Source organism: Actinia tenebrosa, unplaced genomic scaffold (assembly GCF_029948245.1).
Source record: "Actinia tenebrosa isolate PJP-AT-01 unplaced genomic scaffold, QUT_ActTen_1.0 PGA_scaffold11__36_contigs__length_13525064, whole genome shotgun sequence".
NCBI lineage: Eukaryota > Metazoa > Cnidaria > Anthozoa > Actiniaria > Actiniidae > Actinia > Actinia tenebrosa.
In genome coordinates, this window is record NW_028292571.1 from 12682962 (window position 1) to 12704201 (window position 21240).

General features: G+C 36.3%; 3 protein-coding genes and 1 long non-coding RNA gene across 5 annotated transcripts; 2 read left to right on the forward strand and 2 right to left on the reverse strand.

Annotated features, from left to right (window-relative positions):
• Positions 1–138: 138 nt before the first annotated feature.
• On the forward strand, positions 139–4851 carry LOC116306407 (uncharacterized). Its single transcript, XM_031716457.2, has 3 exons — positions 139–381; positions 3410–3496; positions 3985–4851. The coding sequence occupies exons 1-3, from the start codon at positions 160–162 to the stop codon at positions 4693–4695; spliced, it is 1020 nt and encodes a 339-aa protein (XP_031572317.2). The 5' UTR covers positions 139–159; the 3' UTR covers positions 4696–4851.
• Positions 4852–5887: 1036 nt separating this feature from the next.
• Positions 5888–17551, forward strand: LOC116306415 (ras-related protein Rab-13). Of its 2 annotated transcripts, none has more exons than XM_031716466.2 (9): positions 5888–6090; positions 7157–7321; positions 7634–7694; positions 8817–8877; positions 11175–11252; positions 12140–12229; positions 12563–12628; positions 13870–13920; positions 15262–17551. In XM_031716466.2, exons 2-9 carry the CDS (start codon positions 7180–7182, stop codon positions 15394–15396), a joined length of 684 nt encoding a protein of 227 aa, XP_031572326.1. In that variant the 5' UTR covers positions 5888–6090; positions 7157–7179; the 3' UTR covers positions 15397–17551. The 2 variants fall into 2 exon arrangements, with proteins under 2 accessions (XP_031572326.1, XP_031572324.1); XM_031716464.2 differs by lacking the exon at positions 5888–6090 and adding an exon at positions 6483–7076.
• Positions 9429–10196, reverse strand: LOC116306416 (uncharacterized). Its single transcript, XR_004198262.2, has 2 exons — positions 9877–10196; positions 9429–9703 (listed from the first exon to the last, which is right to left on the reverse strand). It is a non-coding gene; the product is annotated as an uncharacterized LOC116306416 (long non-coding RNA).
• Positions 17552–18152: 601 nt separating the features above from the next.
• On the reverse strand, positions 18153–20710 carry LOC116306408 (vacuolar protein sorting-associated protein 72 homolog). The gene has a single exon (XM_031716458.2). It carries the CDS (start codon positions 20703–20705, stop codon positions 19695–19697), a length of 1011 nt encoding a protein of 336 aa, XP_031572318.2. The 5' UTR covers positions 20706–20710; the 3' UTR covers positions 18153–19694.
• Between the last annotated feature and the right edge of the window lie 530 nt (positions 20711–21240).

The following is a 21240-nucleotide window of genomic DNA, read 5'->3' on the forward strand; positions in this document are numbered from 1 at the left end:
GTACAAGTTTATATTTATAGAGAAGTTTTTGTATGACTGTGAAAACCTCACGGCATGGGATACGACAGACTAATCACACCGCTCGAAAATTTACTCTCCATCCAATCAAATACACGGAACACGGCATAAAACCGGCGCAGACACGGTCACGCCAAGGTCATGGCACTGTCAGACCAATCACATTGCACGAAAAAAAATCAGCCAATCAAAATTCTAGAAAGCATCACGGTCGCGGCAAGGCACGCATACGGCACTGAGCTTTTCACAGTCGTACGAAAACTGCACTACTGTAGTCACTGCTTAAGTTTTTATTCCCGTGAAGTACATGAAGACAAGCTCTTGGCCAAGCGAGACGGCATCGAATATTATCCTGTTTGTAAGGTGAGGACTGATTGGCTGCGTTTCGATTAATTTGATCGAAAAGTTCGTTATTTATCACCGTTTGCCATAGTGTAAGCTAGACGTAATTCAGCCTATGACTGCTATGTTTTTAGTCAATAAACTATCTATCTATCATCTATCGTTCATTGAATAGTTATATACCTGTTAGTTTTAGCTATTATACAGAATATAAGCTTAACATTAATAGAGGGATTAAGATTTCCGTTTTTCCTTTCCGCCATCGGGGAAGCCAGGCTTTTATCGGCGTTTCCCTGCATCTCGCTTTGCTTTTTGCAAACCTTCTCACCAAATGACAAATTATTTTGTTTTTCTACTTACTACTTGATCAAAAAATTTTGCGATTTCTCTTCATAAACTTTTTTTTTTAACTTTTTTTTAAACTTTTTTTTTTACTGGTCAACGTTTCCGTTTCACTAAACCAAATTCTTAAAGCAAAAATTTTATTCGAAAATGAGGTTTATAGGCTTTCATTTGCTTATTTCCCATATATTTTCTATAAAAAAGCCTAACAAAGCAACATTCTAACACTCATCAAAGCAACATTCATCTTTGTACAATTGAAAATACCGCTTCAAACAGGCATTTTATCATAATACATAAGTTTCTAACTGTTTAAAAAAGGTTTTGAGTGTTAACCCAAAACGAAAATTGGGATCAAAACTCATACGAAAGTCCAGTAGTTTTTGGCGCTTTTTGCCATTATTGCTCATTATTGAAAAAATTTCCTCTTAATTTAATTATTATTATCACTTTTGTTTTCTAATTCTGACGAATTTTTGTTTTGGCGCTACACGTTAAAGTCTTGCTTTCAATAGTGTAATCACTGCTCACATATTCAGCCATGATTAGCTTATTTCGTAAGGTTAGTCAGTTGATTTGCAACGTCAGTATCTGTTTTCTGGATGTTGAATCTAGGTTTTAAAACGTGTTAGTTCTTGTTATGATTAAATCCCCTAGGGCGCCGCAATGGTGGTTCTCATTTAAGAACACGTGTCATCCCCTTGAAAAGTTTAGATTTTGATTATTGCAGCGCAGTATGGGATGGATGCAACAAAGGTCTCGCAGATAAACTACAGAAGCTTCAAAATCATGCTGCGCGAATCATAACCTTCTCAAACTATAATGCACGAGCGAATGATATATTTCGTAGTTTAGGCTGGGTACCCTTACAACAACAAAGGGCTTTTGCCAAATCACTAATGATGTTCAAAACTTTAAATAACCTGACTCCAGATTATCTTTCCTCAAAATTTATTGATCGTAGCAAGGTAAATAAATACGATTTAAGAAACAGAACGTAATTAGATAGTTCTGCCCCTGCCACGGACGAATTGTTTTTAAAAAAAAGCTTCAGTTATAGGGGTGGCTTTCCCTGGAAGAGTTTACCAAATGAACTGAGAACAGCTACAACTATGAAAGTCTTTTAAATCTTTAATGCTACAACATAAAATTTAACCATCAGGCACGGCATCCTTGTAAAGCAGGTTTTTTTTTTCTTTTGAGTAATACATACTATTTTATAACTGTAAATACATATATAGTTTAGTTTAGTCTAATGAGTGTAAAGTAGAGTACAAACACTATAAGTGTGTAACATAAATACCACTAAATGCTGCTAAATTACGTGCTAATCCTATTGTTTTCTATTGTTTAATTAGCACTATTTACTACTAAATAATGCAATGTGTTAGCACACTTTTAGTGTTTGTACTCTAGCATAGTCTAAAAAGACATAACTAGCTAAAAACTAGTGTGAGTGCGTCGGTGTTTCTAATGAAACAGTAATGATGAAAAGGTAAATTATACACCGTGAAAAGATGAAAAAACTTACTGACGTTTCGGACGCTAGTCCTTCGTCGGAGTAAAAGAGCAAAAGAGTAAAAGAGCTCTTTTACTCCGACGAAGGACTAGCGTCCGAAACGTCAGTAAGTGTGTGTAATTAGTTAGTGTAATTTCTCCTGAAGGATCTACCCGTGGATAAATAAAGCTATCTATCTATCTATAAATACATGCAGCTCTTAACTTCGTTTGAGTGGTATCCAGTTCAAGTATCTTGTTATGCTTAACCGTTAAGGTGACTGCCTACTTTTGGAACACGATTTAAACTTTTTTTAAAACTTCGCAAAATTTGAGGGTCTTGCCCCTGTTGAAGCTCAAAACGCGTATGGTTCTTCAATAAAATCTTGTAGATTTTTCAGCGGTTTTTGAGCGTGCGCACATCGTCGGCTCAAATCGAACGTTTAAAAGTAGGCAGCCACCTTAAACAAAAAATAATCTTAGATATGACATGTAATCTGAATTGGGAAAGCATTACGCCCAAGTGCATTTGGTCTATCCATTCGCATATCATGTTTTTTATTCTCTTTCCCTTACTCTTTCTCTCACTTTCGAAGACTTAGACTTGGACTTAATATTAAAAATGTGTATTTTATTGGCATGAATAAGAATATCACAGTAAAATTTGTTTCAAAAACGTATTTCTCTAGAAATTCAAGAAAATTTAGCACAAGTTGTGACGTCATTTTGTTTACAAGTCTCCAGATTTAGTTGCAAATACACGAAATTTGTTTGAATGCAGAATCTTAATTTCAGGTAGCTAGTACACTTTTCAGTTTCCCAACATTTGAAGAGTACTACGTAAGCTATCAAATGAAGCTGAATATAATATGCCTTTTGTTGTTATTTTATACGAATTACAATTTATATTTAGTGCATTACTACTGAATCTAGAGTACGTGTCAACAAAATGACGTCACAAATTGGGCTTAATTTTCTCACATATCTCAAGAATTAAGCTTTTGAAACAAATTTTATTACGATGTATTTATTATTATTAACAAACTATACATTTTAAACGATGAAATGTTTTCGTGTCATATACACTTTAATTATATCTTTTAAGTTAGTAATATTTTAGCAAATATAACATAATAATTTTTAATAGTTTTTCCAATAAAGTTATTTCCGTTTTGATTCATTTTTTCATTAATTAAGATTTTTTTTCCAGATGAAGTCTTCATTTGTTGTTCTCATCGGACTGTGCATTTGTCTGCAGGGGAGCTGGAGTAATCCTGCTTGTGGTGTACAAGGGAAGGTAATATATAATCACACACTTTCACACAGATAACTAGTAAGTCAAGTTCAAGTTAAGTTATAACTTCTGTTCTTGGCTCTAAGTCTGACAGACCATGGGTGACTCTTTTTGCTCCTTGGGCTTCCTGTGGCGAGGACAAAAAGACGAAGGAGGAAGAGGAAGGGGGAGTGAGAAAGAAGAAGAGGAGATGCTACTCCTCTCGCTTTCTCTCCCTCCCTCGTCCCCACTCCTCCTTCTCCTCTCTCGTTCCTAGTTCTTCTCTGCCATGAAATTTAATACAGGGATCGCAACAGAGAATATAGAATATATGGAGTAGCCTGCGGAGGGGGCTTGGTACAAGGCATAGCTTGCTGTAGTTAGTAGGCTCTAGGGGGTAGGGGTAGGGGACAATCTAGGTATAGGGTGCATGCCGTGAGAGGGGAGCCCCCTAAATCAGCTACGAATGCTACTTGTTGTACAACAGTGATTAATTCGAGGTTTTCCACTAGTACCCCAGGAGTTGTCAGACCCTACCAAGACATTCAGTGAGCGGTGTGTACAAGATTCAACCAATCCCCGATATTGACCCCATTGAGGTGTACTGCGAGATGGCGATCAGTGGTGGTGGCTTCACGTTCCTTCCTCGCAGCTTCACCAGATTACCCTACGCCACGCGAATCGTCAGGGCTTTATTCCTTGACAAAAAGAACGTGTTGCTCAAGTTACAAAAGAAAAACGATCGTAGCGAGGCATACACCCTGATCCAACCCCATCCATCCTTTGCCAATACTGATTTTGGAGTTTTGGTCAACAGTTTTTCGGGCTACACTGCTCCGAAGAACGCCTTCATGGGAGAGTACATCTTCCTCGGTATCATCCCTGTATCGGCTGCCAGGAACAAAAAAATCCAAGGCTTTAAAGCCAACGGGCACACGATCCAGTTCAGAAAATGTGGCATATCCCCTAACAGCTTGTTTGCGTTCATGCCAAACCATAACCTACAAAACCCAAGTGGCTTTCATCCGAATCTGGTATATGAGAGTTCTGGTGTTGCCGTGGACTGGCGTTCTAGGGCCATCCCCATCACCAATCCAGACCGTATCATGCCCAATCAGTTCTTCTTCCTGACCGAGTTGCACTTTGGAGGCTGTGGCTGCTACACCTCTAGCAACCGCTGGATCAAGGACGGCTATCACGCTACTGCCATTGGAATCCGCTAAGACTGACCTATCCGTCTAGATCTCCCACTAGTGTAGGTCAATAGGTAGATTTGACACAGGAAGCCCATTATCGGTTTTTGACAAAATATGTAGTAAGCTAAAAGAACGCCGGGGAATAACCAATGTGATAATCAATAAAGTTAGTATGAACATGAATGAGCGTGTTTTTATTGGGGGGGAGGGATGGGGTTGTACAGGTGGATGGTCATATATGAACATTTATATATACAGAATATATATGTACGTATGACGTGTATGTGTGGAATATGTGAATATAGATATTATGCACATACATAAACATACGTATATATTCGTAACTTATTTGGAACTAAGTTGATGTGCAACTTTGTACAAAATGCCAAATAAAATATGTCTGTCTGTCTGTCTGTCTGTCTGTCTGTCTGTCTGTCTGTCTGTCTGGTCATAAAAGATCAAAAATCACTTAGAACGTGCAGTTGGTCTGAAATAGTAACGTAGAAATGATTTCACTGCAATAAGGTGGAAATGGAGCATCAACAACTCAAATGTCGGCAATAAAAATATGAAACTCATTATTCTGAAATCCATAATTTCAAGAGGAAAAGTGACACTTCAGTTTTTCGAATTTCCTTAATTCTGACTGGCTATATTTTTGCAAAACAGATAATAATCCTGACGTGCAACTCCTGTGAACCCTTGCATAATCTGGTACTTCCCCGTTGAGTAAGGGCTTCTCATTGCTCTTTTTATCATCCATGGGCTGCCTGTGGTAAGACTTTTCAAAACTCACATGACACCTAATCACTCTTACGTCACGTCTACGTAGATCTAAATTCCGGGTGGAGAACGGTCCGTATGGCACGTGGAGCATAAATCCTGTAACATTTATTTCGTTTGTCTGTCTCGTTTGAAAATTTTATTTTTAGTTATTTTCTGTATTTCCGGTCTATGTTAATTTGTTTCCGGTATTTTTGACATCCGATTTTACCAGGTAATTCATCTAAACGAGCCTCAGCATACACCGCTCTTTAACAGCTCGTTGTTTATAAAGCAGTTTGTTTAGAGTTTGTGGATTATTTTTCCCTCGTAAAACGAATGCTTTAGCCTTTTACTTTATTTCAGTGTGTGTTTCAGTTCTAGTCTATGTTAATTTACTTCCGGTGTTTTTGACATCCGGTTTTACGAAGTAATCCGAACGAGGCTCAACATCAAATCCAAACACGTTCATTATTTTCGTTTCTACTCAAGAAAACAAAAGCTCTCTTTAAAATAAATGAATATATTGCTTTCGATTTGTCCATAAAACACACACCTAAATAACCCCAAATCTTAGTTCTTCTTTTGAAAAAAATTGAAATCGATACAAAGGGAATAAGAAGACTAGCATCATTCAACTGTTTTAGCTCAAAACTGAAGGTAAGCTATCATAAAGACGATTTGTTTTGACAGAATTCTTATAATGATTTCCGCCTTATTCTCTTAATATCCTCATAAAATTCCACACATGAATAAATGGATAAATTATATTTTGAGTCTAACTTCGTATCTCGACAAAAAAAGTCTGTTTTAGAAGAAAATAATTTAACGAATACTTAATTTATATTCATTCAAATTTTTGTTATGTATTTCCAATGAAATTAAGCTTTATTATTGTAAATAACCTTCATTTTATAAATAAGTTACTCAGTTCCAAATATTTAGCATTTTACGACTTTTCGTCGTACTTTTTTCCCCTCAAAAATCATTTAGATAAAACACAAATTCTACGAAAAAATCTTGATTAATGTACGTTGTATCTCGTGAACACCACACGAGCAACTGTTATGAGTAAGCTTACATATATTTACTCCAGCCAATTATTTCGGTTGCTATAAAAACATTGAGTGAGGTCAAATCGGGAATATTACAATTACATAATCACTGGAGCATTTGCTTTGACAGTCACATGTGTTATAAGAGCACTCCTAGCTTCGTTACTTTGGCCGTAATATGTTTTCCCATTTCAGACCATGTGTCATTCCCTTGAGAATCATTTCTTTGTTTAACGGTTGTGCATGAGAGGACACATGAATATGGTACAACTTTAAAAAAAGAATTTTATTCTCATGAGAATGACATGAGGAATATATTACACACCCAAGATCATTAAGATCACGCAGGTCTATTAAACTGATTGAGTCATTACAAGGATCACGTCACATAGAGCCAAGCCTAGTTACATATATAATGTGGTATATTGATGCTTCGAGAGATTTGTCTACCACCTTTCTCTGGTGCATAACATTGTGGTGGTGCTAGCTGTCAGTGATCAGTGTTCCAACACATTAAGTGAGCCCTATGCGTTTAATCCATCATGGCCGATGTCACCTGTTTCTCTTTTGATGATTACCACAAAATATCAGGTATATGGTACCATGCATAGGGATTATATCTATCTATCTACCATCCATCCATTTTTAATGCATACTTGTTGTTGTCACAGGAAAAGCTTCATCCTATAATACAATGTCACTAAGCAAAACAAAGGAGTTTGACTTGCAGTATAAAGTTATAGTCATTGGTGAAACAGCGGTTGGAAAGTCATCTCTTATAAGACGTTATGCCAATCCTGAACAACCATTCACAAGCAATATGATATCAACAGTAGGTAAGAAACTAATGGATAGATGGATGTAGTATAGCATAGTACAGCAGTGCATAACATACGTTTGTAGCCAACCTCATGGAATTAATATAAGAAGTCTAGTCAAAAGGGGCTCTTCATTGACATCCGCTCCACATATACTTCCACTACGTTTTTCCAGTATTACAGTACAGTAGTACGTGATGGTTGTAAAAATTATCTTTTTGATCCAGTGTTTCTTTGTACGTATAGGTGTCATGATGAGCCGAAAGCTTGGATCAATATTAAATAACATTATAATAATATAATATCTTTCATGGTTTTCTTTATTTGCAGGCATTGATTTTGTTAATGTTGACACCAAAGTAGATGATTTAACAGTAAGACTGCAGATATGGTAAGTATATATACTAGGGAACAATTCCTCATGCAGTTCATATTCTTCCAGAAGTTATATATATAGACCTCATTTTATAATTTTATGTACCTAAGTGTGACATCATCAAATTACAAATTTTGCAATTCAGTTTTGAAATGTTCATATTATTTCCAAGAGAACACACCATTGCCTACATTTTTGCCAACCTTAAGGTTGTTCTGAGTTTTAGAAATTGAGATATGCTCCAAAAAGTCCCATTTATTTTTTTATTTCATTTTGGACTGGATCCAATCATGTTAGATCCAGCCTCAAATGGGAGAGAAAAATTTGTATAGGAAATCGCACGATCTCAAGTACAATTTGGAAATTAATAGACACGAGTAATGTTTTGAAAGTTCTTGTAATTGCACGAGCCTTTAGGCGAGTACAATTAAAGAACTTTCAAAACATTACGAGTGTCTATTAATTCCAAATTGTACGAGAAGATCGTGCGATTTTTTGTTTATAGTTCACTCAACAAAATTTCAGTCATCTTTGTCTATTTGGCGGCCGATTTCCAGTCCATCGTGCAACTGAAATGCATAAAAAAGATTAGTTCTTACGGCTTTAAAATTTTATTTATGCTTTTTAAGTACGAAATGATAGAAAATAATTGTTTTGAAATTGTTTTGGCCGTGTTGCCATAGCGACTTAATTCGGTACTCCTACGGAGTACAATTAACGCTATAATTGTACTCCTCTCGACCAATCAGAGTCGAGTAATTTTGTTGAGTGTACTATAAATGGGGATATATGTTTTTCACTCTATTGCTCTGAAATTTTGCACTATATCATATTATTTTTACATGTAGTTTCTGAGAATGTCAACAAAATCCTGAATGTCTTTAAAAACAATTTTGTGACATCATCACTTTGGTACTCTATTTCCTATTTTCTTTTTTCCCTCTGTTGTATATAAAACACAAAAAAATTGAGTTACATATATATTTTCATTTCCCAAATTTAATTCAGTCTCTGAATGGTGTTGTATGGGATAAGCCATATTTTGGGATATAGAATTTCATGTTTTGAATAAACTGAACTTACTTATTAATATTATATAAAAAAGGCTAGAAAATTAGTGTATCTTATACCTTTTAGGGATACAGCAGGACAAGAGAGATTTCGCACCATGACAAAGAGCCAGTTTAGAGGAACAAAGGTAAACAGTCAAGAGCTGCGTGTCAATGATCTCTCTCTCTCTACAGACATGTGAATAATTGTCCAAGGTGTTAAAAAAAGGTCTTATATCATTGCATGCTCACCATTCATCCCGCTTCGATACAAAGCCAGGGCTACCTTTCAAGATGGTGCAGGGAACTGTGAAGGGGACTGTTTTGCAATTTTACAATTTAAATCAAGAGCCACCCAACAAAAAAATTCAGTAATGCAGCAGTGAGACCACTCGCCTCTCACCAATACACTGTTGGAGCAGAACATGTGAAATGGCTGTGAAACACCTGTGAAAACTTTCACAGGATTTTCACATATTTTTTTCACATGTTCATGTGAAAAAAAACATGTGAAAACCCTGTGAAATGGGTTCCTCCTTTTCACATCCTTAACATGTGAAATAACCTGTGAAACACCTGTGAAAACCAAATCCACTTTTTATAATATAAATCCATTTCACATGGTAAAAACATGTGAAAATCCTGTGAAAACCGAATCCATATAAATCCATTTCATATGGTAAAACATGTGAAAAACAAATTTACATGTTGTAATACAATTTTATTTCGCATGCAAAAGAATGTGAAATTATATTATCTTTAGATCTGAAAATACTGTGCATGTGATGTAAACTACTTAAATTTAGATATCTGAATTAGTTGATCTAATACAGGTAGTTTTTAACCATAAGAAATTTATAAATAAGCTTTAATTACAACAAATTTCCTATAAACTACAAGGCAATATTGACATCTCGTGCTAACGATTTATAAATACAGCACTTCATCATCAGTTAGGTTTTCAGGAGGTTAGACCTACAAATTCGAAGGGTAAATTAGTTACATTATATAAAAGAAACAGGTTCCATATCTCAATACAACTTTCCATGAACAGTAGATTTAAGAAAATGCTAGGATTTTGACCTAAATATAGCCAGCCGCCTAGATTGTCATTCTTAATACTCACAGAGGACATTTTGATCGCTTACCTCAGCGAAATCTCTTGAAAATTCGTTGATCTATACCAGATTACCCTCAGGTTATGAAGTATCACATATTAGTTCGTTGTTCCCCGTTTTTCTCAGGGGATTTTAGGCTATTTAGAAGCACAATTATCCATGAACCATCCATGCTTTACCATAAAGAACGATTACAATAACTGAATGAAAAGTCCGCCTAAATTCGAACTGTTGAATCAGCCAATCAGAGCAAGCAAGGATATTCAAATATGGCAATCCGTATCCAAATATGGTCAAAACTCTACACCAGTCCGGCTCGGTTAGTCATGCCAACATGGCGTCTATCAATGTAGATCGTAATGTAGATCTCGTTCTTTCATCGATATGAATTATTGAAAGGTATAATTTAGGATGTTTAGAGAAGTATTAAAAGCATGTTGGAGATGTAGTATAAATGTATTCATCGATTCTTCAAGGTTAGATGTGTAGTCTTGTAAAGTGTCTTATCAAATCAGCAGATGTATATTATCTAACCTTGAGGACGGAATCGATGCATTTCTCAAGGTTAGATAATTATACATTTGTTTTAAGAATATGGTAGTACTAGATATTTTTATATACAATAACCTACTTTTGATAATGACGAAAAGGAATAATAATATTCTATTTACCACTTTAAGGTAAGAATTTTGTAATAATTGTATGGAACAACTAGTTATAAAATGTCAACATATATTAAAAGTTTCATACGGTTTTCATTACATGGCTTTGAAATTTTCTTTGTATTTCACATGCATGTGAAAAAAATGATTCAAAATTTCACATGTCAGATTTCACATGTTTTAAAACTTTCACATGTTTCAAGTTTTCACTCATGAAATTTCACATGTTCCGTTTCACATGTCCCCAAATTTCACATGTCAGATTTCACATGTTCCCAAATTTCACAGGTGTTTCACAGCCATTTCACATGTTCTGCTCCAACAGTGATATATACTACCCGGATTTGATGGGGTCCCACCTTGCCCATGAATTGGTGTTGCATATAAGTAGAGTTGCTTTATCAATACTACTGTAGCTCCCTTTTTTGATATTTTTCTCTGGGTTCTTGCTGGCTTTCCTCAAAAAATCAAATTCTAAATTCCAATAAGGTCAAATTACATGCCAGTGGATTAAGAGCCACTTTGTGGAAATACCACTGTTAAATCCTGTTTATCACATTTATTCATAATCAAATTAAGACTGTGCATACTGCAGCAGTATTGATTTTGTATCTGTTATGTATTTTGCATTAACCAATATCGCTTCCTATGTGTTCTGTTTTACAGGGTGTTCTGCTCGTGTATGACATAACCAAGGATTTCTCATACGATCAGCTGCAGTTTTGGATTAAGAGTATCAAAGAAGTAAGCATTACTCACCCTGACTTGTGAAATGTGAAGCGTGAAAATGTGAAATGTGAAATTGGAAAACTGTAAAACTGTTCAGTCAGCCTACTACTTGGGAAATTTCTGAGCATATAAAAAATCAAGTCTGTGAATATTCCTGTTTTTTCATCTTTTCTATAGTTTTCCTTTTCTTCCTTTTTCCCACGTTTCCACAGGAAACCCAACCCCTTGTTTTATCACTCCCTAATTTTTCATTCATGTATGTTTTTTCTTTCTTTCCTATGCATTCATTTTCTCACATTTCCGCGATTTGTCCAGATCCCCATTTTTAATCATCTTTTTCCACACACAATTCTTCCGCATCTATCATTTTCTCTCTTTTTTATCTGATGTCATTTTACTTTATTATTTTCTTTAAGTGAGCAATTGTGTGGTTCTTTTTTTTTTTTTTTTTTGGTCTTTTTTTTTTTTTAAGAGAAGGGGTGGGCTGGAGGAATCCAGCGGAGGGCTATTAAATTTCTAAACAGTAAAAAGGGGGGACATCAAATATTTCATACTACATAGAGGGGATCGAGGGACAAGAATTCAACCACTTTCACGAGGGGTCACTTTTTTATGCAGACAGAAGAAACACGGCCTAAAGATTTTGCATTCTAAGTTCTACTGTTTATAGGGATTCCACCACCCCTCCTAAAAATGAGTGCTCCCTAATTATCTATTTTTCACCTCTCCTTTCATTTCCCTGCATTTCCACAGGGAGATTTCCACGACACCAACTAGTTTTTTTCTCCAAATTAAACCACTTCTTCTTTATTTGCTTTCCTCATTTTATTTCCCCCTCATCTTAACTTCCACCGGGAACCCTTGGCTAATTCTTTTTCCATTTGTCTTGTTTTGATTACCAGAGTAAGCTAGATCATGAAGAATTTTTAATAGTTGGTAATAAATATGATCTAAATGATGAAAGAGAGGTACCAAAAACAAGAGGAGAAGAGGTAACATGTTGCTGATAAGATATACATGTACATGATTACGCATGTTGCTGGAAAATCAGAAAAAAAGAAACAAAACAAATCGAAATGAAATGAAACAAAACAAAGTATTAAAGAAAGGAAGGAAGGAAGGAAGGAAGGTAGGAAGGAAGGAAGGAAGGTAGGAAGGAAGGTAGGAAGGAAGGAAGGAAGGAAGAAAGGAGGGAAGGAATGAAGGAAGGAAGGAAGGAAGGAAGGAAAGAAGGAAGAAAAAAATTTTCTAACGACACAACAATGCTATGACCAATTTCCTTTATATATTTACATTAATTGAAAGGAAAATACTGACTTTTACAGCTTGCCAAGAGTCTGGGTGTAAAATACATGGAAACAAGTGCCAAAACAGGGAGAAATGTTAAAGAGGTACATATACGATCTCTATGGTACAATAATTTGTCAGCGAGTTTCTTTATTATATTATCATTTGCATAATTAAATGAATGCATAAAATGGTTGCATAAAGTGAATGCATAAAGTGATTGCATAAAATGAATGCATAAAATGAATGCATAAAATGATTGCACAAAATGATTGCACAAAATGATTGCATAAAATGAATGCATAAAATGAATGCATGAAATGAATGCATAAAATGAATACATAGAATGAATGCATGAAATGAATGCACAAAATCAAAATGAATGCACAAAATGAATGCATAAAATGAATGCATAAAATGAATGCTTGAAATGAATGCATAAAATGAATGCATGAAATGAATGCATGAAATGATTGCATAAAATGAATGCATAAAATGAATGCATAAAATGAATGCATGAAATGAATGCATGAAATGAATGCATGAAATGAATGCATGAAATGAATGCATGAAATGAATGCATGAAATGAATGCACAAAATGAATGCACAAAATGAATGCACAAAATGAATGCACAAAATGAATGCATAAAATGAATGCAAAAAATGAATGCATAAAATGAATGCATAAAATGAATGCATTAAATGAATGCATTAAATGATTGCATAAAATGAATGCATTAAATGATTGCATAAAATGAATGCATTAAATGAATGCATGAAATGAATGCATAAAATGAATGCATAAAATGATTGCATTAAATGAATGCATAAAAGAATGGAAAGGAATATAAAAGAAGAAAATGGGATGCCAAAGATCAAGAAATAAGGATAGAAGAACAGATGCTCAAAATGAAATATTAAATTATTTATCTCAGGGGCGTGTCCAGGATTTGTAATTGGGGGGTCCTTACATACCAAATTGTCACTATGACATCATATGACGTCAATATGACGTCAGCAATTGTTTTGACAAAAAGAGTCATGGTCGATAGAGGGGAACAGAACAACGTACACGGCTATTATAAAGTAAAGTCTAAATAAATCTTCACACACTGCATCAACGGCCAGTTACATTTTTTTTGGCTTTGAAAGGGGTGGTCACAGGCACCCCGTGATCTACGCCCCTGTATCTAGGGGTGGTAAAAGGGTCGACTAGTCAGCCCCCTTTTGCTCAAATTCCCAGTTAAACCTTTGTAATAGTCACCCCCCTTATAAAATGCCTACATCAACCCCGGTATTGGAGTGAATGATTACAAAATTAAATGGGATTATGTTTGTTTTTAGGTTTTCCATTCACTTGCAACACAAATGAAAGATGCAAATGACCCCTTTGTGGTGAGGAGAATATTAGTCTAAACATAATGGAAGTAGATAAGGCTGCATTCATAATGTATGGCAGACAGACAGTTGCAATTGAGGGGGGATCAGGAACATTTTGGTAGGAACATTTTAGTAGGAAAAAGGGGGAATGGGCAATTGTTGGAAGAAGCTACAAGCCTTGCTTATGGGGGGATTGTATTTTTTTGCTTGACATTAAGGGGGGTGTTAAGAATTATTCTGGACATTTCAAATTTTCACCTACTCCCCCCTCCCGCTGCCATACATTATGTACGCAGCCTAAGAAGGTATTTATTTCTGTCTATATCCAAAAAAATGTCCCATGAAAGGGGGTTCAAATTTCTAAAAGTTTGCTCATATTGTAATGATATAATGGGGGAATGGGCATAGTCATGGGGTCAGGGCAAGGGGCCAGCCCCCTGGCAACAAATTGGCAGCTTTTTAGAATTTTATATATACCCCCCCCCCCCCCCCCCGGGTTATATATATGGTGATTTTCAATTTTTATATTTTCTGTTTTTTAACCCTTTCACTACTAGAGCGGCCAAAAGTGTCCAGCAGAAAGACATTTTGGTTTTTCAATTATCCATCCCGTAGGACATTTCTATGTGTTGAAACGTGGGCTAATTTTTTTTTTTTGGATCATTGACCAATCAGATTCTATCAACTTCTTTGATGTGTGTTATTAGGCCTCAATATCTACTGCGCATGTTTTTCATTTTGATATTGAGAATAAAGAACACCCTAATTATGTGAACTCCAGGAAGAGCCTGTGTTGGATCCTTTTAACCTCTAGTTGTGAAAGGGTTACATAATTATGCCGGGTTTTTTTGTTTTTTTGTTCAGGGGCTTGAACAAAATAACAGATTTTTAAATTTGAGCCTCCCCCTTCAGAAAATCCTTGCTATGCCCCTGTAGGGAGTGTCCCATACATTGTTGACCCCACCCTCTACCCTATCTGCTGCTACCTAGCCTGGGGGGGGGGGGGGGGGTACTCCCCTATATTCGCTATACTGCTACGTGCCGCCAAACAGGGTATGGTTGAGAAAATGTATGGTTTTCAGCGATTCTACTCTGGAACACTGGGTATATAAAATTTCACTCGCTCTGGGACAGGGTACATGAAATCACACTCTCTCCTCTCTGGAAGAGGATATCCATTTTCGCAATACCAGAATAGGTTATGATTTTCAGCGATCTTGCTCTGGAACAGGGTATGAATTTCAGCGATTTTACTCTGGAACAGGGTTACTCAGCACCCCATCCCTACCCTAAACGGGCAAGAGTACCCCCCGGGCTACCTAGCCAATTATTAATGTATTTACTGTATCACTACAGCATGTTCGACGAGAAGATTTTAACATGAGTTTCACTGATCGTCCAGATGGGATTATTGTACCAAGGAAAGAAGAAAGAACATCAGATTCAGAGTCTAAAAAGAAAGGATATTCTTCATATTGCTGTTCTGGATAATAATTAAAATAGATACAATTATGATTTAAAATAGACAATTGCCCCCTTCACAGTTCCCTATGCCTTCTTGAAAGGTACATGTTAACCTGCGAACATGCTAAAAGAACCAGAGACTGTTCGCAGGCTAGCAACCGTGCTTGTACATAAGTGATAACAGAGTTGACCTTACAATGACCTTTTTGGACACCTTGAACAATATTATTATTCACATGTCGATAGGCCCTTTGCAGTTAACAGTCATGTGTCTCTTGAAGGGCAAAATTTATGTTTTTATATGAAATTGGTGATTCTTTTTAGGTACTTTTAATAAGAACTGAATGAAACGATGCGATCCAGTGTGTTACGAAATGCATGTGCAGTTTAACTACAATCTTTCGAAACAGGTTGTAGAAAGTTTGTTTGCTCACCAGTAAATTCCACCCATGGGAATCAAGATGTTCATTCATTTGCTCTCAGTGAATAAATCAGCACGTGATCACTGAGCTGCAAAGGGCCTATTCAGCTGAAATCTATTGGTGCTAAAAAATTCTGGATCCATCCCCCAAGGCATTAGACTTTTGAGCTGGACTCAACAGTCCATGCATTGTCCAGTAGCCCTTAGCCCTAATGCTAGACGTGAATGCATCTACATGACTGTATATATTTTGATGTGTTTATTTATAAAGCATATAAGGATTGGCAGAACACGAGAAAACTGTATAAGGAATATCCCCAGGTGCTTTTTACAACTGCTGGCACAGAGCTACCCAATAGTCATATTTCATTATAAATTTAATGCAGTGTGAGAAAGATCTCTACCCTCTGCTAGCTGGATATAACCTTATTTCACATTTTTAAAGTCAAACTGCACTGAGACAGATGTTAATAAAAGTACTATAATTATTGACCAAATCAACTATAGTTAACTATATGCTACCCACGATACAATGAACACTTCCACATGTTTTCTTTTTCTTTTGGACAACTTCAATTGTGCACTTTACGGCTAATCAATTATGTAAGACATCGGCATTTCACTTTGAAATTTTGATATCTTTACATCGATGTACAAACTCCAACTTTTTGAAACATCAATTGTCGTGAAAGTAAAGTGGAGATACATAATTGGTTAGCAGTAAGGCCACAATAGGAGATATTACAATTGCACTCTATTACCTTTACAATAGTCACTTTCACAGTTCCCTGCACCATCTTGAAAGGTAGCCGTGCCTTTGCATCGAACGAAGCGAGATGAACGGTGAGCCCTGTGAATAAATGTCCAAGGTGTTAAAAAAAACATTGCAAGCTCACCGTTCATCTCACTTTGATGCAAAAGAAAGGCTACTTTTCAAGATGGCACAGTGAACTGTGAAAGGGACTATTGTTTATACATTCATTGCCATTGGCCCAAATGGTGTATCTCTATTATCTGCTATTCAAAGTTGTCAAAAAGAATTCATTAAAAACTTGTGGAAGTGATTATGGTACAGCGGGTAGCACAGTAACAGATTTCTTACCTTGGGTGTAATGTTTTCCCATTTCAGACCATGTCATTCCCTAGAGCATTGTTTCTTTGTTTAGAGGTTATGCATGAGAAGACACATGACTATGGATACCACTCAAACAAAGAATTTTATTCTCAAGTCCATGTGTCATTCCCTAGAGTATCGTTTCTTTGTTTAAAGTTATGCATGAGAAGACACATGAATATGGATACAACTCAAACAAAGAATTTTATTCTCAAGTCCATGTGTCATTCCCTAGAGTATCGTTTCTTTGTTTAAAGTTATGCATGAGAAGACACATGAATATGGATACAACTCGAACAAAGAATTTTATTCTCTAGGGAATGTCACATGGTCTGAAATGGGAAACATCACTTCCAAGTTAAAAAGTTCTATATTGACATTTTGTTGATAGAATCATTAAGTGGCATCATACTGTAAACAAAATAGAACATAATACAGTAGTTGCAATTTCTCACACTTGACATGTTTCAGATGTATGATTTTCTCTACGTTTGATGGACTTTGGAAGAAACATTGAGAACTAGAGAAAAATTGCTTCATCTGGAGTCATTTTGTTCAGAAATCGAAAAGTACTCTAGCCTATTGTACAACACATCGTGACATTTCTATCATGAATGATTTTTAATGCCAATAAATATTTTACAAAAGAGTTTAACTACTGCTGTTTTCCTTGATTACAGACTCATTTACACACAGGTTAAACCTTGTATCAGTGTCTAAATATTCTTAAAGACCCATTGCCACTTACCGTGATGCATCACAATTTGTTTACATTTTGAATCGTGTCACCACTGAAAAAACAATTCCAACATTTTGAATAAACTCTTAGATAGTCCCTAAAGCCATAAAAGAATGTAAAAGAATAATTATTGTGCCTTAGTGCTATGTCGGAAAAGGATTTAATATGAAGTTATTATTCAATATATGAATCTTTGAATTTCATGGACCACGAAATTCATCTGTGACCGCGGTGCATCACGGTAAGTGACAATGGGTCTTTAAATACCAACAGCAATGTAAACAATACACAACTTCAACAAAACTCCTTCAACAAATATAAAAACACTTTGAAATTCCACTGTTCACTGGACCACATGGATATATTCTGCACAAAGTGTAGGCTAACCCTGAGCAACATAGAACTCGAAACTGGAGTATTTATAAGTTTTTAGGGACGAACCATTAGATTTTTGAGATGAGGGGGGGGGGGGGGTGTCAGTTTAAAACCCAAAAAAAATTCAAGAGTGAAAAAAAAAAATCGTGCATAAGAAAAGTGCCAGAAAAAATTCCAAATTATGCCAAAAAAAATTTCCTGCACAGCCACGAGGCTTTAAAAATCCCTACACAAAATAAATTGCCCAACCCCCCCCCCCCCCCCAAATCTAATTGTCCGTCCCTTTTGAAGTTGTTTTAGGGTTTTCTTGCGAGCAAAATGTAGCAAGTGATATCTTTCTGTAGCCTTCTATGCAGATGTTCTTTGGGTCATCGTGCAACATTTCTTTCTTGGATTTCACTTAAGAACATCTTCATAGGAGGCTCTATCTTCTGGGACCATTATCAATGAGGTCAAAACACTATCCTGGATAGCTATGGACCCATGAAAGTAGAGCACTTCTCTAAACAGTTCAATAGGTCCTTTGCCGTTAACGGTCATGTGTCTGTACTGGTGAGCAAAATTTATTTCAAATTGGCGATTCTTTTTAGCTACTCGTAAAGAACTGAATGAAACGATGTGTAACCAGTGTGTTGCAAAATGCAGTTTTATTACGATCTCTCGAAACAGGTTGTAGAAAGTTTGTTTGCTCACCAGTATATTTCACCCATGGGAATCAAGATGTTCATTCATTTGCTCTCAGTGAATTAATCAGCACGTGATTTCTAAGCTGCAAAGGGCCTATTCTATTCCAAGCATCTCTGGCTCCATTCTCACATATTGGTGATGGCAGTATCAAGCACTGTTTTATCTTCTCTTTCTCTTCATTTCACGTTATTCCTTTCTCTTTCACCCATCCATTTCAATTATCTTCTTATAAAAGTAAATGCGAGAAGCCATTTTCTGTGCATGATTTATTTGTTTGATATTTCAATCACTCTCCAGTGATCATCATCAGACTGAATTATAATTCAAAGTTCAAGTCATTATTATTAGTTCAGAAGTCCCAACGGGATGCTCTGTCCTTGTTCATTAAGCGAGGATTTTTGTTCTTTAATACATAATGCCTCTGTCACCTTTCTATTTCTGTAATAGTTGTGTCCTTTGCTAATTATTTCAAAATCATCTTAATGCATGCTCAAAACACAGGACACCCATGGGTAGAGTGATCAAAATATCTAACGAATAAATCATGCACAGAAAATGGCTTCTTGTATTTACTTTTATAATACGACTACATGCCCAAACCAATATACTTATCTTCTTGGAGTTAAATTCTTATCTAGCCCATTTTAATAACAGTTCTCTGATCTTATCTTTCTTTTTTCATCCTTTCCATCTGACTTGGATTTAAGCAACCTCACCCCCTCCCCCCAACCCTTGCTAATAGCTCACAATAATCGCTTTCACAGTTCCCTACGCCATCTTGAAAGGTAGTCGTGCCTTTGCATTGAAGCAAGACGAACGGTGAGCTTGAAATGATAGAGACCTTTTTTAACACCTTGGGCAATTATTATTCACATGTCTCTATCATTGCAAGCTCACCGTTCGTCTCGCTTCGATGTAAAGGTGCGGCTACTTTTTAAGATGGTGCAGGGAACTGTGAAGGGGACTATTGCTGTAGTGTAGCACAGCTGTTATCTTCTTTTTCTTGTTTCATTTTCCATCCCTCCTTTCTCTTTGTTCTCTTCCATCTGCATTACATAGCTCTCCCTTATATACCTGAATGCCTGTGCATTGGCATACGGCAGACCAGTTAAGGGGTCTCTGTACTGTGCAGGTAGCCCTGTCACTGGACAATATTTCCTTTGTGGATATTTGACTTTCTTGGTAGGAAAATAAGCATCTGGAAAACTCTTTGCATCCGTGAAAATGAGAAAATTTCGACTGCAGCGCTTCGACGAATCAACACTGACCTTGGGATCCTCTTCATCTTTCTCGATCTCGTCGACTTTTAGAATAGGTTCGTGTATTTCTACTACTGGCATAGATAAAGAACAAAATCTTATCAAAGGTCCCTTGTTGGTTACCTTAACGACTTTTGTTTTCTTTCGGTCTGCTTCGAGTCGTTGATAAGCAGCGAGCGATGCGAGGTTTTCTTCCTCTGTTATTTTGGCTTCTGCTAGGAGTTCTTCCTGAGTGAGCCGTCGCATTCCAGGCGGTGCTTTGAAGTTCTGTTGCTTCTGTTTACTGCGCTTTTCTTTTTCTTCATGCTGTCTTTGTTTAAGTTCTTCTGCTTTAGAGACCGTCAACGTACGAGTTGATTTACGAAGTCCTTCCCTTGGAGTAGCATTTCCACCAAATTTCTTCGGTTTTGGAGCCCGTTTAGGCTTTGGTTCTTCACTCTCTGGCTTTTGCTGACGATAAGGCTTTATGAAAACCTTTTTTCGTTTCCTCTTAGGCTCATCTTCGTCTTGTTCAATGACCTCATCTGTCTCAGATAAACTAAAATCTGAATCAACAATGTCGACATCTTCTTCTTCATCTTTTTCAAACTCCTCGTCTCCTGATTCCTCTTCAAAGCCACCAAAAGCTGTCTTATAGAAGTCGTCGACTTCTTGTTCATCTTCGATCATTTTAGACATCCGATTTCCAGCATTTTTGCGCTGAGGTCTACTCTTTACCAGACTTGTCCCTTCGTCCGCCATCTTGGAAAATCAAAAACGGCCAGTACACAGGAAACCCAAAGATGGCTTTTGCGGTTTTAGAGCCTTTACGGAAATGCGGATTTTCGGACTTTTGTATTAACAAAACCCAGCAAAACTCACAATTTGTCTTTTTCTTGTTATTAGCTCTGATGTTGCCTGTTTATAGTTAAATACATTCAATTTTAACTGTTATTTGCCACTAGTCCATAAATGTCGTCCTTGGGCTACCTGTGCTAATACCAGCCTCAACTCTGTCAAGATTTACCACAGAAACCCCATCGCTGTAATGCAATGGAATACGGGTTCGAGCCGAGGAGTTTGAGCGAGGCTCAAGCTGCAAATGAAAATATATTCCCAGAATCTCCTAGAAGTATTAAGATATTTTCAAAGAGATATTTCTCTAGATTATATGTAAGACCATTTAAAAAAATGCTTCATGTAACATAAAGTAGGGGGAAAATATTCATTTAGCTAGTTCTTGTAGGTTACTTATATTTTCAATGCATATATTGCGAATACATCCCAATATAACGTC